Source organism: Calidris pugnax, unplaced genomic scaffold (assembly GCF_001431845.1).
Source record: "Calidris pugnax isolate Ruff unplaced genomic scaffold, ASM143184v1 scaffold30, whole genome shotgun sequence".
Classification (NCBI taxonomy): domain Eukaryota; kingdom Metazoa; phylum Chordata; class Aves; order Charadriiformes; family Scolopacidae; genus Calidris; species Calidris pugnax.
The window spans coordinates 1,194,882-1,215,385 of NW_015090776.1; the positions used below are offsets into that span (position 1 = coordinate 1,194,882).

At 41.9% G+C, this 20,504-nt stretch overlaps 1 protein-coding gene across 1 annotated transcript in view; it reads left to right on the forward strand.

The window, feature by feature from the left end:
- Nucleotides 1-20,504, forward strand: part of LOC106891428 (chromosome unknown open reading frame, human C1orf21) — an 89,777-nt gene that overhangs the window by 23,474 nt on the left and 45,799 nt on the right. The window contains exon 2 of the mRNA XM_014947944.1: nt 3,512-3,606. Coding sequence (XP_014803430.1) covers nt 3,512-3,606 — 95 coding nt within the window. The remainder of the gene's footprint in view (nt 1-3,511; nt 3,607-20,504) is intronic.

The following is a 20,504-nucleotide window of genomic DNA, read 5'->3' on the forward strand; positions in this document are numbered from 1 at the left end:
TTTAAAGAATAATGCAATCATCAGGCACAATCAACATGGGTTCACAAAGGGAAAGTTTTGTTTAACTGACTTGATATTTTCCTATGGTAAGGTCACCTGCCTAGTGGGTGAAGGGAAGGAGATGGCTGTAGTTTTTCTGGATTTTAGTAAGGCTTTTGATGTTGCCCCTCACAGCATCCTTCTGGCCGAGTTGTCCAGCTGTGGGGTGAGGAGGTTCACAGTGTGCTGGGTGAAGAACTGGGTGAATGGCAAAGCTCAAAGGGTTGTAGTGAATGTGGCTACATCTGGCAGGCAACAGGTCACCAGCGGTGTTCCTCAGAGCTCAGTTCTAGGGCCAGTGATGTTCTGCACCTAAGATGGAGTAATGCTGGGCACAAAGATAAATTGGGAGAGGAGTGGCTGGAGATCAGCCCTGCAGAGAAGGATCTGGGGGTGCTGGTCGACAGCAGGCTCAATGGGAGCCAGCAGTGTGCCCTGCTGAGGGGCCCCCCAAGAGGGCAAACCGCATCCTGGGGTTCATCAAACAGCATGACCAAGAGAGGGGATTATGGGGCTGTATTCAGCACTGGTGTGTCCTCACCTGGAGCACTGTGTGCAGTTCTGAGCCCTGTTGTTGAAGAAGGATGTGAAGATCCTTGAATGTGTCCAGAAGATGGCAACAAAGCTGGTGTCAGGGCTGGAAGTTATGTCCTGTGAGGAGCGGCTGAGGTCTTCGGGCTTATATTGTTTGGAGAATAGAAGGCTGAGGGGTGACCTCATTGCTCTCTGCAGCTTCCTGAGGAGGGGACGTGGAGAGGGAGGTGCTGAGCTCTTTTCACTGGGATCCAGGGGCAGGATGTGTGGTGATGGTTCAAAGCTGCGCCAGGGGAGGTTTAGGGTGGATGTTAAGAAGTATTTTTTTACTGAGAGGGTGTTCAAACAGTGGAACAGGCTTCCTGGGGAGGTGGTTGATGCCCCAAGCCTGTCAGTTTTTAGGAGCCATTTGGACAGTGCCCTTAACAACATGCTTGAACTTTTTGTCAGCCTTGAATTGGTCAGGTAGTTGGATTAGATGATGGTTGTAGGTCCCTTCCAACTGACATACTCTCGATTCCGTTCTATTCACCCAGTGAAAGTGGGACAAATTTGTAAGTAATAATGCTGAAATAATTACAAGAGTGATGTCATGATGGTGGTGATGAGTATTGGGAAGCCAAGTACCAGCAAATCTTCAGCTCAGAGAGCTGAACAGCAATGCCTGGCATCACTCTTACAATCAGTTAGAGAAGAAATACAGAATTATGTTTCCAACAAAACCCTTCCTTTCCTGTCTTGCCTCCATCCTATCAAACTGTACCAAATGTTCATATATAAATCTGATTAGACTGATTATCAGTCAGGGGCTCATCAGTGCCCTGGTCCACTTGCTACAAGAGATGATGCCTTTCTTCCAAGGAAGCATCCCGTACATGCAGTCCGCATAGAATGGTCTGCTGTGCCAGGGTGTGCTCGATGTTCCATCACAATTAATCTCTTGGAATCAGCAGGAGACACGTTTCATAGGTTATTTTTGCCACTGAACATCAGGACCTCCATACCTTATGTGTTTTTTTTTTTATAAGGCTGGGTTGAACATGACTTTCTTTTAGGTAATGTGGACCAGCTGTGGGTTGTGAAAACTTCCTTTGTGCTATTTTCTCTTTCTTATCTGTTTTCCTATTCAAATCTGTACATACCACTGTGGGAGTTTTATGCTTTTCTGCATGTGGGTTTTATTGCTAATCACAACAGAGATCACTGAAGGAGTGAGAAAAATGTAAGTTAGATACTGCAATCAATCAAGTACTTCTAATTCTCAGGCTTTATTGTGTTCAGCCTTTTTGGTTTTATGAATTGTCACCTCCAAATTACCTAAATTCCATTTTAAAAGGGAAAAAAATTTAGAGAGGTTGTTCATATTTGCAGATCTAATAATCCTGTCTTAAATTCTTCCATCTGTTTTGAGGCTCTACGTCTGATATGCTGCTGTTTCAAAAATTCCTTTTTTTTTTAGCACTATAATAAAACCCCATATATATATGGATTAGGCCAAATGCAAAACCATGTTGATTTTTTTAAAAAAGATTGTTTTCCTAAGTTAAGCTTATTTAACTTATACACTCTGTGGTTAACCATTTCCTGAAAACAAGCTTCCTTCTAAATAATTTTTATTTTTTTTTTAACAATACAGTAACCCAGAATAATCTGTTTGTGTTTTGTTTTTCCCTTAGCAAGTGAGATAAATTGCTTGAAAACCCAAAGAAAAAGAATGAAGTTTGAGCGGTTTCTTTTAATTTGCCCAGGTTTTGCCTTCTATTCCCAGTGTCTCATTTAATTTTGTACTAACACTTCCAATTTTCATGGGGTAACATTTCTCTTCTGTATTATGTGTCCTGGCTGGAGGAGTGTGGGGGCAAAACTCTGGGTGTTTCTCCAATAGATTCATGTGCTTCAAAGATGACCAGAGCAAAAAGCTGTAATAGGAGCTGAGAAAAGGCAGCATTGATACTACAAGCACTGTATACCTGGGCTACAAATAAGAATCACTAAATCCCTTCTTATCCTACCAAGGGAAAAAAAAACCCACTTTATTCAAGTTTTGGTGAGGCTGTTTACTGTGGGATAGCACATATATGTTAGATGATATTTCAATACTGGTGCAGGAGCTGGGAATGTATTATTCAAAGAGCTGAAACACCAAGCTGATAAATATTAAGGGCAAACCAGGAATCTTACTTTTCTTATTACTTATTTTCCTGCTGGGTTTCTGTCTGGGTAACATTCATGTGCAGGAAAATCGGTTGTGGGTGGGGGAGTGGGGAGAGGAACACAGTCAGCAAAGGGCCTTTTCTCCAGAAATCATTATATGACTGTGCATTGTGTACCTTTGCTTTAGCTCAGTTAAAACAGTGCAGGAAAAAGATAATTTAGAAATAAAGAAGTAGTGGGTTTTGGTGGTTGTGTGTTGTTTTTTTTTTATTTCAGCTCTTGACTTAAATTTTAAATAGGCTCCATCAGCATTACTTTCGAAAGAGGTTTTCTCAATGCAAGAACATCCATGAGCAGAATCTTCTGTGTAGTAACTACTTGTACATCGCTTGTTTGCCCACTGATAGTAAAAATCCAGGGAGTATGCAGGAGGAAAGAACTTGTTTGTATTAAACATATTGTATGGAAATGAAGGTGTTTGGGGAAAGCACTTATCAAACATCCCCTGTGTGTGGTACCATGGCTATACTAGACTAGGGAGCTACTGTACAATTTCTGGAAGCCAGAACTGGAAATTCTTACTGAAACTTCAGTCAGAAAAACTTCCTTGATATCAGTCACATTTAAGCCTTTGAAACTATATACATGTAATTTTTAGTCACTTTTGCCTAATTAGGGTCTTCTCTAGTCAGCTGTTTTGGTTTTAGTTTGTTTTTTTTTCCCAGTTGCTGAACTACACTGGTTCAATTTTTTTTTTCTTTTTTTTTTTTTCCTTGGTGCTCAGATGAGTATAGGATCAAACCAGTGGAAGAGGTCAAATACATGAAAAATGGGGGAGAAGATGATCAGAAAATAGCAGCCAGGAACCAAGAAAACTTGGTAAGGATTGAACTTATCGCTTATCTAATGAAATAACGTGGCTCTGCTTTTGTAATGAAACATGCAACGTGCAGCACATTCAAATTACAGCTTACACATGACTTTCTCAAAAATGTTATAACTCTCTGCAAAGCTCACATAGAAGGTGCAAAATGCAACTTTTTCCTGCCTGTCTTCCTGAATTAGGCTCTACTTGGTCTTGGAGTGAACGCTTCTGTGATTGTACTCGCTCATCTCCTTTGCAGATCTGAATATACGTGCTTTGAGATGTGTGTGTCTGTATTGCAAACAAGTTGGTAGTACAACAGCAGTGCACTGCCATTAAAAAAATGGCCTACTTATGCAGAGATTATTTGCCCTGCTTTTATGTATTTTAAAAGTCACACGGAATATGATTTGGCATAGAAAGAACAATATCTTGATAACATAGCAGTCGCAAGAATCATTTTATGTGTGCTTCTTTTTCCCTGATTTGAGCATCTTGCTGCCTCGTAGCACCACTTACGGGATGGAAATTACAGGTAAACTCTTAGCACTACTTGAAATAACTAGGATGCTGCTGAACTGGCTTAAAAATTACGGTTGAGTCACTTCTGGCATTTCTGAGCAGTTGTTTCTTCTCTTCTAAAGCTGAAGGAACACAGACTTTGTAATTGGCTGACTGGGGCTTTGCTCAGTTTAAATTTTTTGAAGGCATCCCACAATTATGATAGTTGGGTGCAAAATTTCACGTCTGGTTCCACTCATTCATTGCAGCTTTTCTTCATGTAGGATTGGTTGGGTTTTTTTCCCTCCATCCGTAAGACCAAAGGGGGAACATCATCAGCTGATTTCAGTGGAACCATAACCTTTATCACCAGCTGAGGATTTGCCTTTTGCCATCATTGGGCAGCTGTACGAAAATCTACTGCTTGAAGCAGGAATTTGTCCTTAATAAAGATGTAAGTGAGCTCCAGGCAACCTGGATACTTTATTTTCCTCTTCTAGACATCCATGTTTGCATTACACAACTACACGTGCGTTCCTGTAGTAAAAGGAGTTTATTTTTCTGTTCTAACCTCGTTGGTGGAGCAGTGGTTGGGCAGCACACAACACAATTTCTGCTTCAGTCTCTAAATTGGGTATCCGCCACCTGCAATTTTGCATTGCTAATGCTGCAGTGAATGGTGCAGCTTCACCTTGCAGCAGGATTTAGGGGTTTTTCTTTAGTGCCTCAGAAACATTGCTGAGAATATCACCTTTTCTAGCAGCGCCCGCAGTGCATTCAGTGTTATCACCAGTGTAAGCACATTTGGTTTGAACTGGGAGAAGTGTGACTGCAAGAATTTTTTGCTCGTTTCAGAGAACCCAGTGCTTTGTTGGTGAACAGAGAAAAAGCTAAAATGAGCACAATCCTCAGGATTTTTTTTTTGATAAAAAATGGGAAACGTCTAGCAGGTTAAATTTTAAACTAGCCTTCAGCTGTATTTAAATTAGGGTATTTGCAGAAGGTAACATGCCTCTTGAATGACAACGAGGAGGAGTTCAGGAAAGCTTAGTTCTGCTGAGGTGACACAGTCGCTGAAGTTGTATTCAAAACTCGATAGAGATATTTTGTACTTTTGTTAGTGCCTGCTTTCTTGTAGCACGTAAGTGTTAGCCTGATTAAATTTAGAAAGAGACATTTGTACAGCACAGTGCTCCTTATTTTATTATTGATGGGTCATGTTTGATGGGACCAGTAGGTTTGTTGGAAAATACAACTTAATACAGAGTTGGAGGGCTGATATTGCTCTCTTCTCTGTTATATCTACTAGGAGAGGAAAAAAAAAAAGACAATAATGCAAGGAAGTCTTCAGACCAGATGTATACTTTAAAACAAAAACCATCTTGCATACCAAAAAGGCTTTATTTTCCTTTTCCTCATCTTACTATAAGGAGATTACATTGTCTGTAATGTATGCAGCTTTTTAATCCTGGGAATTGTCAAGTCCTCATCACTCCTGGATTTTTTTAAAGGAGTTTCACTGTTCGACTTCTCCTTAGTAAACATGTTTTAGTTCACAGCTTAGAAGATGGGTTAAGCTACCCATCAGTCAGGCTTTAGTTTTCTTAACGTGTGAAAAGTTGGCAAGTGCTTACATAATCCCATCTTCTCATCAGCCATTTCCAGGCAACAGAAATTTTAGAAACAAGAAGAGGCAGTGGGAGAATCAACCAGCCCTTTAGCCTCCTCTTTCGTTTCTTAATCCCACATTTCTTTATTGTCATAGGGCTGCTAATTCTCATCTCCTTCAGAAGCACAGCCCAGATGAGATGTATAACCTGAATGTCATTGTAGTCAGTTCCCTGGGAACTGCTCTGCTGCAGGTTATCTTATCTTCTGATATTTGTGCCTGAATTATATTATCTGGATGCCATGGAATTTTTCAGTCCCATTATCATCACTGTTACTTTTTTAAGGTATTTTGAAGTCTTGCTTTAAAAAAAAAAAAAAATCTCTGCTCAAGTGAAAATAAAACTGCTTCCCTTATAACTTAGGCTCTTTGATGTGGTGCCATCTCTGCCTTTGGTGTTGCGGTATTTCTGAGTCAGGGAAAAAAAAAAAAAGGTAATGCAAATAGATAAAGAGAACGGGAGGATGTGGCAGACACCAGGCAAATTGTCATTTGGTACCAGGGTCCTATGGTCAGGGTCCCAGGCTCTTATTTGTTTAAGGAGAGAGCTAGAGATAGGCTGGTACAGGTGTGGGTATCCCTGGGAGAGATGAGGCTGTGTCAGAGCATCGCCATCTTCCCAGCTTAAGCTTCCTGAAGCTTAAGCAGGGCTCCAAATTTGAGCAAGGCTGATGTGGTAAAGCAGAAATACTCCTCAGATGTACTGACAAAGGGAATGGCTGTGCTAGGGCTGTATGCCAGCTGAAACAGAAGATGCTCCATGTGAAGACATTTTCTGCCAGAATCAAAGTCCTCCTTGAATTAAAACATAAGCTCTTGGCAAGGGGGGGACAAAAAAAAAAAAGAAAAAATGAAAAGATAAAAAAGCCAACCTGCTTTCAGATTCTGTCACAGTCAGTTAATTGTTTTCGTGCTGTTCCCTCCTATCCATAGGCCTGATGCATTTCTTCACCCAGGTTGTTCCTCTGATTCTCCACTTGCTACTGGGAACTCTCTGGTCCTGGTTTCATTCCTGGTACCTCAGCTCCCAGCATCTTCCCAAACGTCCTGCCTGGGCATTGCTATCCTCCAAATGAAGCCAGATGTGTTGCAGTTGGTGGGGAAAATCTTGAGCTGACAGTCACTCATCCCTGTAGGCTGCAGACAGGAATGGGATGTAGCAGGATTAGGTGCTGGAGTGCTGGGGTTACTCTGCACCACATGCTCAGCTAAAACAGAGATGTTTGGAGCCCAGTCTGTAAAGAACTAATAAATAGATGAAAGACAGAAGTCATTTCTACTGGTTGTCAGGACTATAATTTTTTTAATCATGAGGTTTGGCCTATATATATAAAAAAACATGGACATTTGTGCTAATTTTCAAATGAAGGAAGGTGGGCTGGCTTTGCCTGGGGTGGACTAGGCTCTGGCAGGGTTGTTGGCTCAGGCACAGCCACCGTGATGGTGTCTCCACACACAGCTTGCTGCCAGCCTGCCAAGGGAGGTGATAAAACCCCACATGTTAAAGCTAAATCCCAACCACCCAGGGATCCACAGCAGCTCAGCTGGGGCAGAGGTGAGCTCTCCTGCCTTTCCCCATCTTTCGTAGGGGGGACTGTGGGTTGTTTAAGGGGTTTATGATAAGGGTTCTCCAAAACAAAGAGAGTTTTACCAGCTTTGAGTTTACCACTCAGCAGATCTGGATAGGGCTTTTTTTGGCCCTAATAATATTTAGGGCTAATCATGGCTAATTACATATACCGTGTACCTGCTTTTATTACTTTGCAAAGCTAAAATGCAAAAAAGTTAGGAAGGAGTAGTATTGTAAAAAGCTGAATCTATAGCTATAAGTAGGGATGACTGGAATAAATAATGCATTATAATATTTCTGAAGACATACTCATTTATTGTTTGGAAAGGACTCACTGTTTAGCTCTACAGCATCATGTTAAGCACACAGAGTACAATCATAACAGCCTATTTAACATTCATAATTTAATTGTTCTAATTTCCATACTCTCACAGTACTGATGGCTTTCCATTGTAAAATTTTATTCCCAGAAAAGGTAAAGTAGGAAGGTGTGGCGTATTCAGGCAGCTTAGTGTTGTTTTGACAAACTTTATGAGCTGTATCAGTTTTCCTCTTAGGTTTATAATAGTGCAGATGTCTCTGAAAGTAGAATATACCTAAAGCTACATTTTTTTTGTGCTAGGTAGTTAACTCCATATTTATTGCAGTTCAGTTTTTTGATGTTTTTGTGACTTTTACTAATAGAAGTCTTCTTCTGGTCTGCACTGGCACAAAAGGCTACTGATGGGGATTTTTATGCCTTATTATCCAAGCCCTCAAAACAATTGGGCATAATCCTCTGGTTTGTCCTAAAGCGCCGTAGTGAAGTGGCATGTTAGAGCTTGAGATGAATTCCTGCTGGAGTTGGAGGAAAATTGCCTCTCTCCGTTGTTCTTGCTATCTCTCACTCTACCTTTAATAACACGAACAATGTTTTGTGGTGGTTTTTTCTTCCCAATAAGTATAAATTTCTACTCCACTTACCTGCAAATGTAATTTTTGTCAGCCTTACGTGTGCTGTTATTTCATATGTCTCAAGCTTCTCAGCTCAAACGCTGTTCTCCATTTATCATTCAGCTCCATAATACTTAGTATTGGAAAACCTCAGTATCCATAGTTCTGTATTCAACAGCAGTTGCCATTTTCTGCAGCGAGATGTTAAAAGTAGACAGTAGTATCTGATAGATGAAGTGTATGAATTACAAGCCTAGCAGAAAATGAGGAATGAAACAATTGTAATAGCTATATAAAATGTAATATGTGAACGGGAAGATACTGTGTATAATATAAATATTTAAATATGTATGCAAAATATGTATTATAGATACATCAATCATAAACATTTTGTGATGCGTAGTGCAAATATTGGCATAGGTCTGAATTCTAGATCAATTTAGGAAAATATCTTTTTAATTCTCTTGCCAAGTTGCCCAATCTAGGCACTAAAAAAAAGTAAGAAGAAAGAAGCTAGCTGAAAGAAATAAGCTAGCCACCGCTCTCTGGGGTTAAATTTCTTGAGGGGGTTTGGGGTATTTCCCTTTCTATATGCAAAATAGCGGCAGTGTAAAATGAAGCATGGGAATAAGTCTTGCTAGGTACTTGAAAGTGTATAAAACCCACCGGTGCTTGCTTTTGCAAGGAAAGCTTTGAATTGCTGTTTCTTAAATGTGTGCCTCTGTATCGCAGCACTGTTGTAGTACATTGGCAAAGAGCTTTGTAAAATCAAAATCAGTATCATATTGGTGAATACTACAGTACTAATATTTCAGGCTGTAGTTTCCTAATTATTTTAAACCATTTTGCAACAACAGTGTGTTTTGAAGCACACAATTTTGGAATAGAACTTGCTTGTGCTCTGCTTATAAGGGGAAAGAAACCAGAAATGCCCAAGACCAACTGCCCTCAAGCCCTTAGAAATTTTCTTAGGTTGGGTTTTGGTGTGAGTATGTGAGTTTTGCTGTGTTAAATCCTGTGTTTACTCCCTTGTGTGCTTTCGGTGCTGTATGCAGCATCATCCAGGAGACCCTGTTCCACCGCTGGCACAGTGTCACCTCCAGATACAAGTGTTGGTGGAACAATTGCATCATATTGGTTCATTCGCCGCTGCCAAGGATGGATACCTAAATACCTTTCTGTAGATAAAGGAGAGGCTATTAACTTCTCTGCCTCTTGCCACCCTATTTTCCCTTCTCCTATTTTTAGATATAAAGCCTCAGCTCAACAAAATGCTTAATGATGCTGCTGGCTCTTGTGTTGGAATGCATGCAGGGAGAAAACCAGAAAAGCACTCTGAAAAGTGCAGCTTGGCTCATTCTGAGGGTGGGGGGGAATTGAGGTGCCCTTTTTCTTTGGTTCCTGTGGCACAAGAATAATAAAAGGACAAAGTCCTCTACTCTGCACTGGTGGGGCCACAACTGGAGTGCTGCGTCCAGTTCTGGGCTCACCAGTTCAAGAGGGACAGGGAACTACTAGAAAGAGTCCAGCGCAGGGCAACAAAGATGATTCAAGGATTGGAGCATCTCCCTTATGAGGAGAGACTGAGAGAGCTGGGACTCTTTAGTCTGGAGAAGAGAAGGCTGAGGGGAGACCTTATCAACGCCTACAAGTATCTCAAGGGTGGGTTGAAGGAGGAGGGAGCCAGACTCTTTTCAGTGGTTCCCAGTGAGAGGACGAGGGGCAACGGGCACAAGTTGGAACATAAGAGGTTCCACTCAAATATGAGGAGAAACTTCTTCACGGTGAGGGTGACAGAGCCCTGGAACAGGCTGCCCAGGGAGGGTGTGGAGTCCCCTTCCTTGGAGATTTTCAAGACCCGCCTGGATGCAGTCCTGAGTAACATGCTCTAGCTCTAGGCAATCCTGCTTCAGCAGGGGAGTTGGACTTGATGATCTCTATGGTCCCTTCCAACTCTAAAATTCAGTGAAATTCAGTGAAAGTGAGCACCGCCAGATGTTCGTGGAGACTTGATAACATGCAGGGATTGCTGCGCCCCCCTCCCGTTGCGTCTCCTGTAGTCCTGAGAGCTAGAAAAGAGAGCAGAGAAGTTGAGGGCTACAAAGCAGGGCTGCTCCCCCACATGTTTTCCCACAAGGAGAGGCATCCACTTTGCGTAGATGCTGCATCAGCCAAATCCCGGGCCCCGAGGGAGGTCTGTGGAAACAGGTCCCACAGCCTCCTCCTAGACCAAGGCAGAGGTGCTCCCCATCTGGACTGCTCCTCTTCGAGTTCAAAAAACAACCCGCAGAACAAAAGCCGCTGCTACAAAATGCAGTTACAGCATATGTGAGTAAATGGAAGCTAGGGGTTAAAATTTGCAAGGAACTAAATGAAAGACTGCGACGAGTGTAATATTAAGCTCCTGTCTGCCAGAGGTGGCAGGGTTCGTGTGAGGATAAAGGAGGCAGCATCCCGTGGGCATGCTGGGATGCCCATGAACCTCCCTGCCCTGGGCAGCTCCGAGGGCAAAGGTGTTGTTTCCTCAAGACAGAGCCACTCCGAGCAGCACTGGGACAGACCAAGCAAAGCGAACGATGTGCCCCACTCAGTGAAGAGGAATTTTACTTCTTTTATTAGATGATACATAAGAAATTCCCCTGGGAGTAAATAGTTCTTTATTGGATGTATTTTCCTCCAGTCTTCATTGGTAGGGTCTGGATCGGTGCCTTTTATGCTGCACGGAAGGTTCCCTTTCCCAGGGAAATTAAAATTATAAAATCATCCTTTGAGGTCTTGGGGGGTTTTTTGGGTTTTGGTTTGTTGGGTTTTTTCCCCTAAAGTCTAAGATCCTAAATGAATGCTGCCCAATTGCTGTCGGTGCTACGTAATTACAACTTTTCAATTTTTATAAACCAGCTTCTCCAATGCTTTTGGAAGAAACGCATTTGAAGCTGAAATAGAAGTACACGGAAAGGGTATTTTTATTAGAGCCAGTTATTTTAAATGCCATGCAATTAGCTTATTTCCATATTACCCATTCCATTTAAAATTTGCAGTGATATTCTTCAAAGAATGGTTTCTCATAATGAATTTATGACAGTTTTAGCTCATTCCACTTACGGGTCACTGCATATTATATAGACATCAAAGTAAATGATTGCCCTGAGTATTAATATTCTTTTTCTTCTGGATTCCATTAAAAATGGTTTTGGTGGAAGAAGTATTAATTTTTTCTCTAGTAATTAATTTTTAAAAAGCTAGAAAATAAGTGGATACTATTAATAAATGTTTCTAGCAAGTCAGAAAATAACATAAAAAGTAATTGTGCTCCAGATGTTCTTCTTCAGACTAGACCTTGTTTCTGTCTTTACCTTCTGTTGAGTAAATCTTCCTAGTACTCTTTTGGGACGTAAAATGGTTTATCAGGCTCTTGATGGTCTTGATGGATGTGATTTTAAAGTGGAAAGCTTAAAAAAATGTAATGATATTTCTTTCTAAGCATATTAAAATAACAATGTCCAGAAGCAACAAGTAATTACAGAGTCTTGCTAAGGTTTGCAGTGGCAGGCGAAAGGGCAGGGTGACATTCCCCCGTAGACCTGAGTATGGTGTCCCACCAGCAACCTTGAGCTCGTGGGTGTTTCTCAAATCCTCTTGTTGTCGTTGTCCTTGTGCTTGAAGTTATCGAGGCCACGGGCTTTGTGTGTATATTCTGGACACGCAGCTTTCAGTGCTGCTCTCCAGGAGGAGGTATAGAAACGTATCCTACTCCCTATAATAGTTTATTGCTCTTTTTGCGGTAAACCAGCCTGCATTGCATTGCTGCCAACATCAGCCATTTCAAAATGAGTCAGCTGACCAAAATATATAGATTAGATATAAAATTTGCTATTTAAAAGCATTATACATAAAGCTCTGGATGTTCTTGATTTAAAGGTTTCTACCATGATTGTGAGGACTGGGAACCAGTTCTCCTCCCTCTCTTTTTTATATATATATATTTTTTTAGAGCGAAGATTCTTTTTTATTCTTTTTATTTTTTTTATTATCTCAGATAATAAGAAGAACTGAAGCTTTAACAAAGATGAGCAATAAGATTTTGAAAGCTGTCAGCAGTAGAAACTCTCTGTTTTGGTACTTGCTTTTCGGCAATTGCCTGGTAGGTGCTAATTATTAATTCTGGTATTTTGGAACTAAGAAAAGATACAGGCAAAAGTGAACCCACAGAAATGCCTAAAATCATCAAAACTCACTGTCAGAGTATAAAGCTGGCAAATCCAGGCAGCTGTGCTGACTGCTGGTGTGAGAGTCTTGGGGTGGGAGCACTGCTGACTGCTGGTGAGCTGAAGCCTCCCATCCTCCTGCCTCCTTTTCATAGCAACGACGTAGAAGTTCATCCTTTCTGTTAAAATCTAATTATGGACAATATTATATGGGTTTGCTCAAGCTCTCTTTTCAGGCATAGGACTCCTTCAGCTGAGGTGGTTGTGGAGCAAATGTTGTGCCCAGTATTTACATACCTGGTGGGATGCTAATTGCTGACTAAGTGCGAAGATAACAAGCAAATTTATCCACAGCTATTTCATTAGATATTTAACCATGTAGCCTCAATCATCTCTCGGTTGTAGGTGGAATACCATATTACACCTTGAAAAGAAAGTTTCAAGGTACTGAGAGGTGGGATGTGCCATTTTAGACCCCAAACCAAGATTGAATTTATTAATTTTGATTTATTGAAGATGAGGTAGTGCCCTTGGAAGGGTGGGACATTCACTGTTGGTTTCAGGCAAATCCTTACAGTCAGTGCATTTTTGCTGTAACTTGTTTATACTGTGGCAAATTTTTTTTCAGTGGAAAAAGTGTTTTCTTTTGTGAACTTCCCCAACTAATGTTTTTAAAGACCAGTTAAAAGAGATGAACTTGAAATCAGCCAAATGAACTGTTGTCTGCTGTATGTAAAAGTTGTCCAGCCCTCAGTTCTTGGGATTTAATGCTCTGCAGTGGCTGGGATCATGTGACAGACGCTTCCTTCTTTCTCTTTTTTCCTCCTTTTACCTTTGTCCTGTGTGTCTTTGACCAACACTTTGATCCTGTGGTCTGTTTATAGAGAAAGGCATCTTTAAAGTAGTTTCAAGAAGCTGGGAGCTCAGCTTGCTCACTGAATAATGATGGCTTCGTAGAACAAATTTAAAGGCAAGGACTGACCGTTATGAAAGGATGGGATTTGTTCATGTTTTTAAGGAAGAGATTGCCTCTGCTGTCTTCTGAGGTTGGTGATAGCTGGTTTGATCTCAAACACAGCGAAACAGATGACACTTGACAGCTCTGTAGTGCAAAGTAGACCTCAACATCTGTGCTGGATGTCTCTCTGGTGTGGAATTTAATGCATTTTCTTGAGTGACAGGCAAGAAAGGTGGCATCTTCTGTGGCCAGCAGAGCTGCTAGAGTGAGTACAGTCCAAAGCCCCAAAGAGGCATCTGCAGCTGCTGAAACTGCAGTGGATTTTTTTAAGTGGAATTTTTAATTTATTTTTAAGTACTTTTAGAGAAATTTGGGGTCTCTGCAAGCATTGGGATACTCAGGCGTTTTATAAGCTTCGTCTTGCTGGGACAGTGCTGCAATGGAGGCCACATGTGGGCAGAACACATTCTAATTTAATGATGTCTTCTCTAGAGAAAGTGAAAGAGATGGCTGTTGGGGAAGCTCATTAGCTGTATTAATGGACTCATTGAGCTCTTTAGCCTTAATTACTACATGCTTAGGGTAACAGGCTTGGCAAATCCAGGTCTCCCCGAGACCTGGTGTGAACTCAGAAGGTGCTCCACCATTTGCTGTCCTGCTGCTGCACATTTTGGGACCAGTGGGGAGGTGACAATGTTCCTCAGCCTGTGGTGGTCCACCTGCCCAGGGGTTTGCTGGTGCTGGGGTGGCCGCTGCAGAGGTCTCTGGGGCAGTGTGAAGTTGTGAAGTGATCCATGGGGAGGAAATGAGTGAACCAAGAGGAGGGGATTTATTCTTGGTGGTGGATGAAAGGGGGGGTTGTGTAACCTACGCACCTGGTTAGGGGAGATGGATGATGTTCCTGGTGTTCTTGAGATACCACCCTATATGAACCTCCCCAAAACAAGAAATTAAAAAAGTGATAGACTTGGTAAGGGGAGGGATATATAAATGCAATGTCTTCAGGATATTGAAATAGATTTGTATATTAAGTGACATTGGAGGATTTTTTTCTTTTTCTAAATGACAAGCTTTTCCAATTATTTATTTATTTAAGATGCCTGGAGCATTGGTTAGCCACTTGCCAAATAAAGTCAGCGTAAACAGTTTTGATCTTACAAAGTTGAAGGTGGCAGCTTACGCTCCTGTTTTAAGTAGAGGGATGGAGACTGGAGTTGGGACTGTGTCAACGTTTGGGGTTCCCATCAGCTCTGCAGCAGGAAACTCTCTCTCCAGTGAGCAGTGGGGCACCACTGGTGCTTTTGGGGGTGCTGCCAGCTCCAGCTAGTCCATGTGAAATTCCATAGATCAGATATCTGCCTCCCGTTGAACTACGAATGCTTCCGGCACCTCGAAGGATAAAGCAATGACTGCATCTCTCCATCTCTGCTACGTGTGCTTAAACCTGGTCTGGAAAGGGCTCAGCTTGATATTTATTTTATTTTTTTTTTTTTTCACTACGATTTAACTTTTCAGCTTCAGTTGTTCCCCTTTGCTTTTGCGGATAGCTGAGATCAGCTGCTCTGCAGACAGCTGAGAGACTCAAGATCATGTGTTGGAAGAGATTTTTGTATTTCAGCTGGTGGGAAGAAGAGGAGAAAATTGGATTGGGAGAAGTGGAATCAATTTAAGATTAATTATTTTTTTTTCCACTACGATTTCACTTTTCAGCTTCAGTCGTTCCCCTTTGCTTTTGTGGATAGCTGAGATCAGCTGCTCTGAAGACAGCTGAGACACTCAAGATCGTGTGTTGGAAGAGATTTTTGCATTTCAACTGGTGGAAAGAGGAGGACAAAATCAGATTGGGAGAAGTGGAATCAATTTAAGATTATAAATTTCAGGGGTTCAGGGTTTCTTTTTTAAAGTAAAAAGTAAAATAAAGAAGTCAGGGAGGGAAAAACCCCGTGAAAATAAATTTGTTTGTTAAAGCTGGGCAGATAATTCAGGCTCTTGTTTGTACAGAGAACAATGCAGTTCGGAATTGCAAGTAGGTATGTTATAAAATAAATCTCCTGTATATATGAATACTTTTAATGTGAAGCACTAGTTCACATAGATAGCAAAGTAATACTGAACTAAACCAACGTGCAGCTTACCGAGCAGTTTCATGTGTGTTTTCACTGGGAAGGAAACCTTTATTTTTGGCTTGAAATGTTTGCTCCTTGCTCCTGCAAGAAAACTGAGTTCAAATGCAGTTTTCTGGTGCTCCCCTTTCATCTCCCACACTTGATCTGTGCAAACCACACTGGCTGTGTACTTCTGCCTGCCTCTTTATCTAGTATGTAATCTTTCCATGGGATAGCATCAAAGATGGGCGGCTTTAAATAAAATAAACAAGCTGCTGGATAGTCTATGCATGGGAACACAAACCCAATTCTTTTTAATAAAGTAATAATATTATATCAGGGGGTGTGTGTATGTGTATATATATGTAAATGTAGTTTGTATTACAGCAACACCTGAAGGCAGTAGTTGGGAATCAGAAGTGGTGGCTCTGCTTGCGAACACAGCAAAAAAGAGGCTCATGCATTACCAATTCTTCCCAAAAATTTCATCCAAAACAGCACTTTTATACCAAAATCCATGTATTTCCAGGGGAGCAACCTGGGGGTAAGTTTCCAAGCCCCAATGTATAAAGTGGAAGGCAAATGCTGGACAGGGTAAAGGCAGGTATGCAGCAGAGCTTGATGTCCTGTCATCCTCTTCCCCAATATCTGGATGTCAGACTCTGGCATGTGAGGAATGATTTGGATGGGATTAAGAGGGAGCATACCATCAAGTAGCCCCTTTACCTTGATTTTCTTCTCAGAGAAATTAAGCTGCTGTGAGAGAGAGAGAGAGCAGGGACAGGTTTGACTGTCAGGTGTGGTGGAACCCAGGGGATGATTTCAGGGTTGGAGAGATGCTGGGAATGTCGTACTGCTGGTGAAATGCTGCAGGTTTGCCAGATCACCCTCTCTCTTTAGGCTTGGAGAGCATGTAGGGTATCATTGCCTTAGCAAGCAAACCTAAGCTAAACATAGGAAATCCTCAGCCTTTTCAGGTGACTGGTAGGGCTCTGAAAGAACTGGCTTCAAGTTGCTTCATAGTCTGTAAGAGTAAGTCAAGATCAAAACGTGCTTTATGTTTTTTATAAGGGCTTGGCTGGATGCACAAGTTTAGCAGCTTGTATATTTGTGGGATTTGTTGCTTCTGGAGATCTCCTGGCTCTCGAAGTCACTCCATCCTGCCCAGCTTTTCCAAAGATTAACATCCGTATGGGAAAGCTGTCTCTGAAGCAATGTTTACACTCATTTCCTTCCTAGGGAAAACATTCAGCAAGGAAACAGGACTTGGGCAGCGCTGTGGAAGCGGTGACAGCAGATGCGAGGAGACAGTGGCATGTCTCTCCAAAGTACAGCTTGTTCTTAGTGGGTTGTGTACTGAATTTTTTGCATCCTCTTTTTTTAAAAAAAAAACAAAAACAAAAAAACCCTGGCAAACCACCCAAAGATAAAATATCCAGCAGAAGTCTTTTACAAAGCTAAAGGCATCTCTCAGCCTTGCAGCAAACCCAGCCTGGGCTGGCCACCAGCCAAGCCTTTGCTTGTAACTACTCTAAGAATAGCCTGGGTGCTCTTTTGAAAAAGCCCTCCAAAAAGACCAAAAAAAAAAAAAAAAAAAAAGATTTCAGCAATGCATTGTCTTCATCCCTGTTGTAAAGAGGTGGAGTTTGGAGGGAATTTTTTTCCCCCCACAACAGTGTCCGTTGTTTCGCCCATGCCTGCAATGAGCTATCGCTAACGCTGAGAATATTTTCGGATTTAATGCGGTGAGTCAGGGCTTAGCCATAAATTGGTCATGGGATAGAAAGGATACAGATTGTCTGTTGCCCGGTGTCTAGTTTCAGCGATTTCAGAAACATGAGCAATTTCTCAACTGATGTTAATTAGACTCATAACTCTTTCTGAGATGATCTAAGGCAAGGATTAATTATAAAAGTTTCTCGGTGTTAGAACATGTTTCTTTAGTCGAAGTTTGGCATGCTTTTGCTTTACAATTAGCATGAAAGAATTTTCTTCTGCTTAAAATCCCTAAATACGCCATTCTATCTTGCTATGTAAATAACCATATTAATGAGTTTATCCAAACAAATCTAACTGTTAAATGGCAAAAGCACATAAAAGCTGCCAATGCTGCCAGCCGATTCAAAGGCTCATTGAGTGGACTTGCATACTCCTCGTGGGCTTTGTTGTGTTTTGGAAGTTGTTCTTCTGGCTGGACTTGATTTTTCAGTTGAATAAAAATTCACTATGGATTATTTTCCTATCTTCATTTTAAAAATAAGTGACTTAACAAAATGCCGTTATACGCTTCTCCACTTGTCTCTGTACCCAGGGGCTTTTCCAGGGCAGCTCCATGGAGTCTTAATGGAGGTGAGGGATCCAGTGGTCCCATGTTAAACCAGGAGAGGACCCTAGGAGCTACCAACCTGTCAGTCTCACTTCTGTGGGAAGATCATGAAACAGATCCTCCTAGAAGCTGTGCTAATGCTTGTGGATGATAGGGAGGTGATTTGAGACAGCCAGCATAGCTTCACCAAAGGCAAATCCCACTTGACCAACATTCTGCCTTCTATGATGAAGTGACTATATCCATCATAGAAGCAAGAGCTACAGGTGTTGTCTATCTGGATGGACTTCTGTAAGGCCTTTGACATGGTCTCCCACAACATCCTTCTCTCTGAATTGGAGAAATATGGATTTCATGGGTGGACTGTTTGGTGGATAAGGAATTGGTTGGATGGTTGCATACAGAAAGTAGTGGTCAGTTGCTCAATGTCCAGATGGAGATTGGTGAAAGTGATGTTCCTCAGGGTTCCGTACTGGGCCCAGTACTGCTTATTGTCTTCATTGGTAAAATAGACAGTGGGATCAAGTATACCCTCAGCAAGCTTGTTGATGACACCAAGCAGAGTGGTGTGGTTGACATGCCTGAGGGGTAGGATGCCGTCCAGAGGGACCTGGGCAGGCTCAAGAAGTGGGCCTATGTGAACCTCATGAGGTTCAACAAGGCCAAGCACAGGGTCCTGCATCTGGGTCAGGGAAACCTCTGGTATCAGTACAGGCTGGGGGATGAAGGGATTGAGATTAGACCTGTTGAGAAGGACTTGGGGATACTGATGGATAAAAAGTTGGACATGAGCTGACAATGCGGCTGGCAGCCCAGAAAGCCAACCATATCCTGGGCTGCATCAAAAGAAGTGTGGTCAGCAGGTCGAGGGAGGTGATTCTGCCCCTCTGTTCTGCTCTTGTGAGACCCCACCTGGAGAACTGCGTCTAGCTCTGGAGCCCCCAGCACAGGAAGGTCATGGACCTGTTGGAGCAAGTCCAGAGGAGGGCCACAAAAATGACCATAGGGCTGGAGCACCTCTGCTATGAGGACAAGCTTGGAGAGTTGGGGTTGTTCAGCCTGGACAAGAGAAGGCTCTGGGAAGACCTCATTGCAAACTTTGAGTACTTAAAGGAGGCTTTTAAGAAGAATGGGGAGAAACATTTTAGTGGGGCCTGCAGTGACCCGACAAGCGGTAATGTCTTTAAACTAAAAGAGGGTAGATTTAGACTCGGTATTAGGAAGAAATTCTTTACAATGAGGGTGGCCATTTAAGAAGGATGGGGAGAAACATTTTAGTGGGGCCTGCTGTGACAGGACAAGCAGTAATGTTGTTGAACTAAAAGAGGGTAGATTTAGACTCCGTATTAGGAAGAAATTCTTTACAATGAGGGTGGTGAAACACTGGAACAGGTTGCCCAGAGAGGTGGTAGATGCCCCATCCCTGGAAACATTCAACTTCAGACTGGGCAGGGCTCTGAGCAACGTGATCTAGTTGAAGATGTCCCTGCTCCCCTCCCCTGTTGCAGGGGGGATGTTGAACTAGATGATCTCTAAAGGTCCCTTCCAACCCCCCCTCCAGCCCCATTGCAGGGGGGGGATGTTGGACTGGATGATCTCTGAAGGTCCCTTCCAACCCAAACTATTCTACGGTTCTATGCCAGATGATTCTTTGGCTCCACTTCCTTAGAGGATAGAAGGAAGCGGAGGTTGTTTCAGTAAAATTGGATAAGCATGAAAATAGCCAGTTTGCATCAAGACTTCTATAAGTGAACCTAAGTAAAAATGGTCAAAAAGGTATATGGAAGGCTTAGTTTGACTTCATGGTATACATTCACAAAAGGCTACATGAGATGTCACGCCTTCTCTCTATCTTCTCTGTCTTCTGTGCTCCTTATTTTCCTGGGGGTAAATTTTAGCAGATTCTCACAGCATAATATCGGAGCGTTCCCAGTTAAGGATCCCTGCACCAGTTCAGAAAATTTACCCAAGTTTTCATTTTGTTCACTTTTTTACTTTGCAAAGCTCTTCTTTTACTGTTAACTCACATAGCCAAATAGTGATGTCAGTTTTATTTTGTATCGTGCTTCTGTGAGTGCTTTAAAACAGAAGGGATTAAAATCTAGTTCCTATGACTGCTGTGTTTGAAGTTTTTTTGCTAGGAAAGTGTTGTATTAGCCTGTCCTTGAGTGTGGGTAATGTAGAAAAATCATTGGGGATTTTTGCTTGTAATAAATTTAGACTTAGATTCTTATCTTATGTTAATTTTTTTTAATAATCTGACACTATAGATCTCCCTGGTTTTATGGCCTAGACTTATGACTCCTGCATTATTTATTCTGATGACTACTATGTGAATGTAAGTTATTGAATTGATTTTATGACAGCGGCATAGAACGTAAAGCTGAATTCACTTAAGGAAATAAAAGCGATGCAAACACAAAGCACTAAAATAATAACAGAGACTTTTGTGTCATGATGGGTGACGAACTGCGGAGGGATTTGTAACTTGGCTTTCTGCTCAAACCCTTTGGTTTGAGCACAGCTTACCCCACCCTTCAGTCCTCAATGTCTCCAAACTTGGCCCAGTTACCGGCGAGACAGAATGTATTGGGTCCGCTTTGCGTTTACAAATGGTGACAGATTAATTTGGAAAGACAGATTAC